General features: G+C 48.4%; 1 protein-coding gene across 1 annotated transcript in view; it reads right to left on the bottom strand.

Moving 5' to 3' along the window:
* The window catches only part of PFDN1 (prefoldin subunit 1), a 59382-nt gene extending 58667 nt beyond the window's left edge, over positions 1-715 (bottom strand). Inside the window, exon 1 of the mRNA XM_017536760.2 lies at positions 567-715. Within this exon, the coding sequence (XP_017392249.1) occupies positions 567-599 (33 nt within the window). The 5' untranslated portion in view covers positions 600-715. The remainder of the gene's footprint in view (positions 1-566) is intronic.
* Positions 716-1152: the final 437 nt, after the last annotated feature.

Genomic DNA, 1152 nt, shown 5'->3' on the forward strand with positions numbered 1-1152 from the left:
TTTTTTTTTTTTTTTTTTGACAAGTACTTCAAAAGAAGGAGGGGGTCAAAATCCTGAAATGAGCACTGTAGCTAAAATCCCTGATTTTCCAAACTGTACAGACTGCAAGCTTTCAAGGTATAGAACCGAATAAATGGCCTAAAAACAAGGGTTGGACTTGGAGTTTTTCAAAGCAAATGAGGCAGAATTATGGATGCCATAGCTCAGGCAAGGGGTCCGGAGTGACCCCCATTTGAAATGCTCTCTATAGTTGCTACTATGAAAGTGAGTCCCTGAAGGCTCCAAACGCAACGACATGTCTCTGGAACTCAGAAAGACTGGGCAGGCCCGAGATAGGCTCACAGACTTACCCCGCCCAGACCAACCGGCTCCTACCCAGCAAGAGCCGCTAGCCCCCCACCCCAGTTTAAGGAGACCCATTGCGGCCTTAGGACTGTGGGAAACCATTTCCTAATCCACTGAACCCTCCTTCCTTCTGCAAGGCTTGGGCCTCACTCAAAATTCTTGCCTATAGTCCCTCCAACCTCCTAAGAGAAGGTTTTCGCTTGCCCAAGACCCTCTTTTACCTTCTTCAACTCAAGATCCACGGGGGCGGCCATCTTGGTGCACTCTAGGCGCCTGCGCAGTGGGAGTTGGCCGGAAAGAGAGTGGGGGAAGGGCGCGCCTTAGTTTGAGCGTCCGTCTTTCTTCTGCGCCTGCGCATGAATTGGACAAACGCGGCTTCTTCCCATTCTCTGTGAATTGACCCCTGAGATATTTGGGTTTCGGATTCAGTGTCTTCCCTAACTGACCGGTCAGGTCTGGCTTGCTCCTCCACATCTTCCAGACATAGCCCAACGTGCAGATTTCCCATGTGGCTTTAAGCAATTTGCCAGCTAGCTTAGTGTGTGCTGCTAAATCGAGATGTATGTAGATGCAAACCCTCATCAGCCGATCAGTCCTTCAGCTATTCGCTGTGCTGTCAGGAATGAGTAAGTCCTGAACCTCAGGCCTGACAGTTTGGGAAAGACTATTGGAAAGCTTATCTAGAATGTTCTTCTCAAGACGAACTCATTTCTTCCAAAAGCTTCCCGAAGACCTTCTAGACACAATGATTCTCAAGAGAGGCTGAATATGTTTGGGTTTTTGTGTGTGTGTGTGTGTGTTTTTTTT

Source organism: Cebus imitator, unplaced genomic scaffold, assembly GCF_001604975.1.
Source record: "Cebus imitator isolate Cc_AM_T3 unplaced genomic scaffold, Cebus_imitator-1.0 Scaffold101, whole genome shotgun sequence".
In the NCBI taxonomy this organism is placed as follows: Eukaryota; Metazoa; Chordata; class Mammalia; order Primates; family Cebidae; genus Cebus; species Cebus imitator.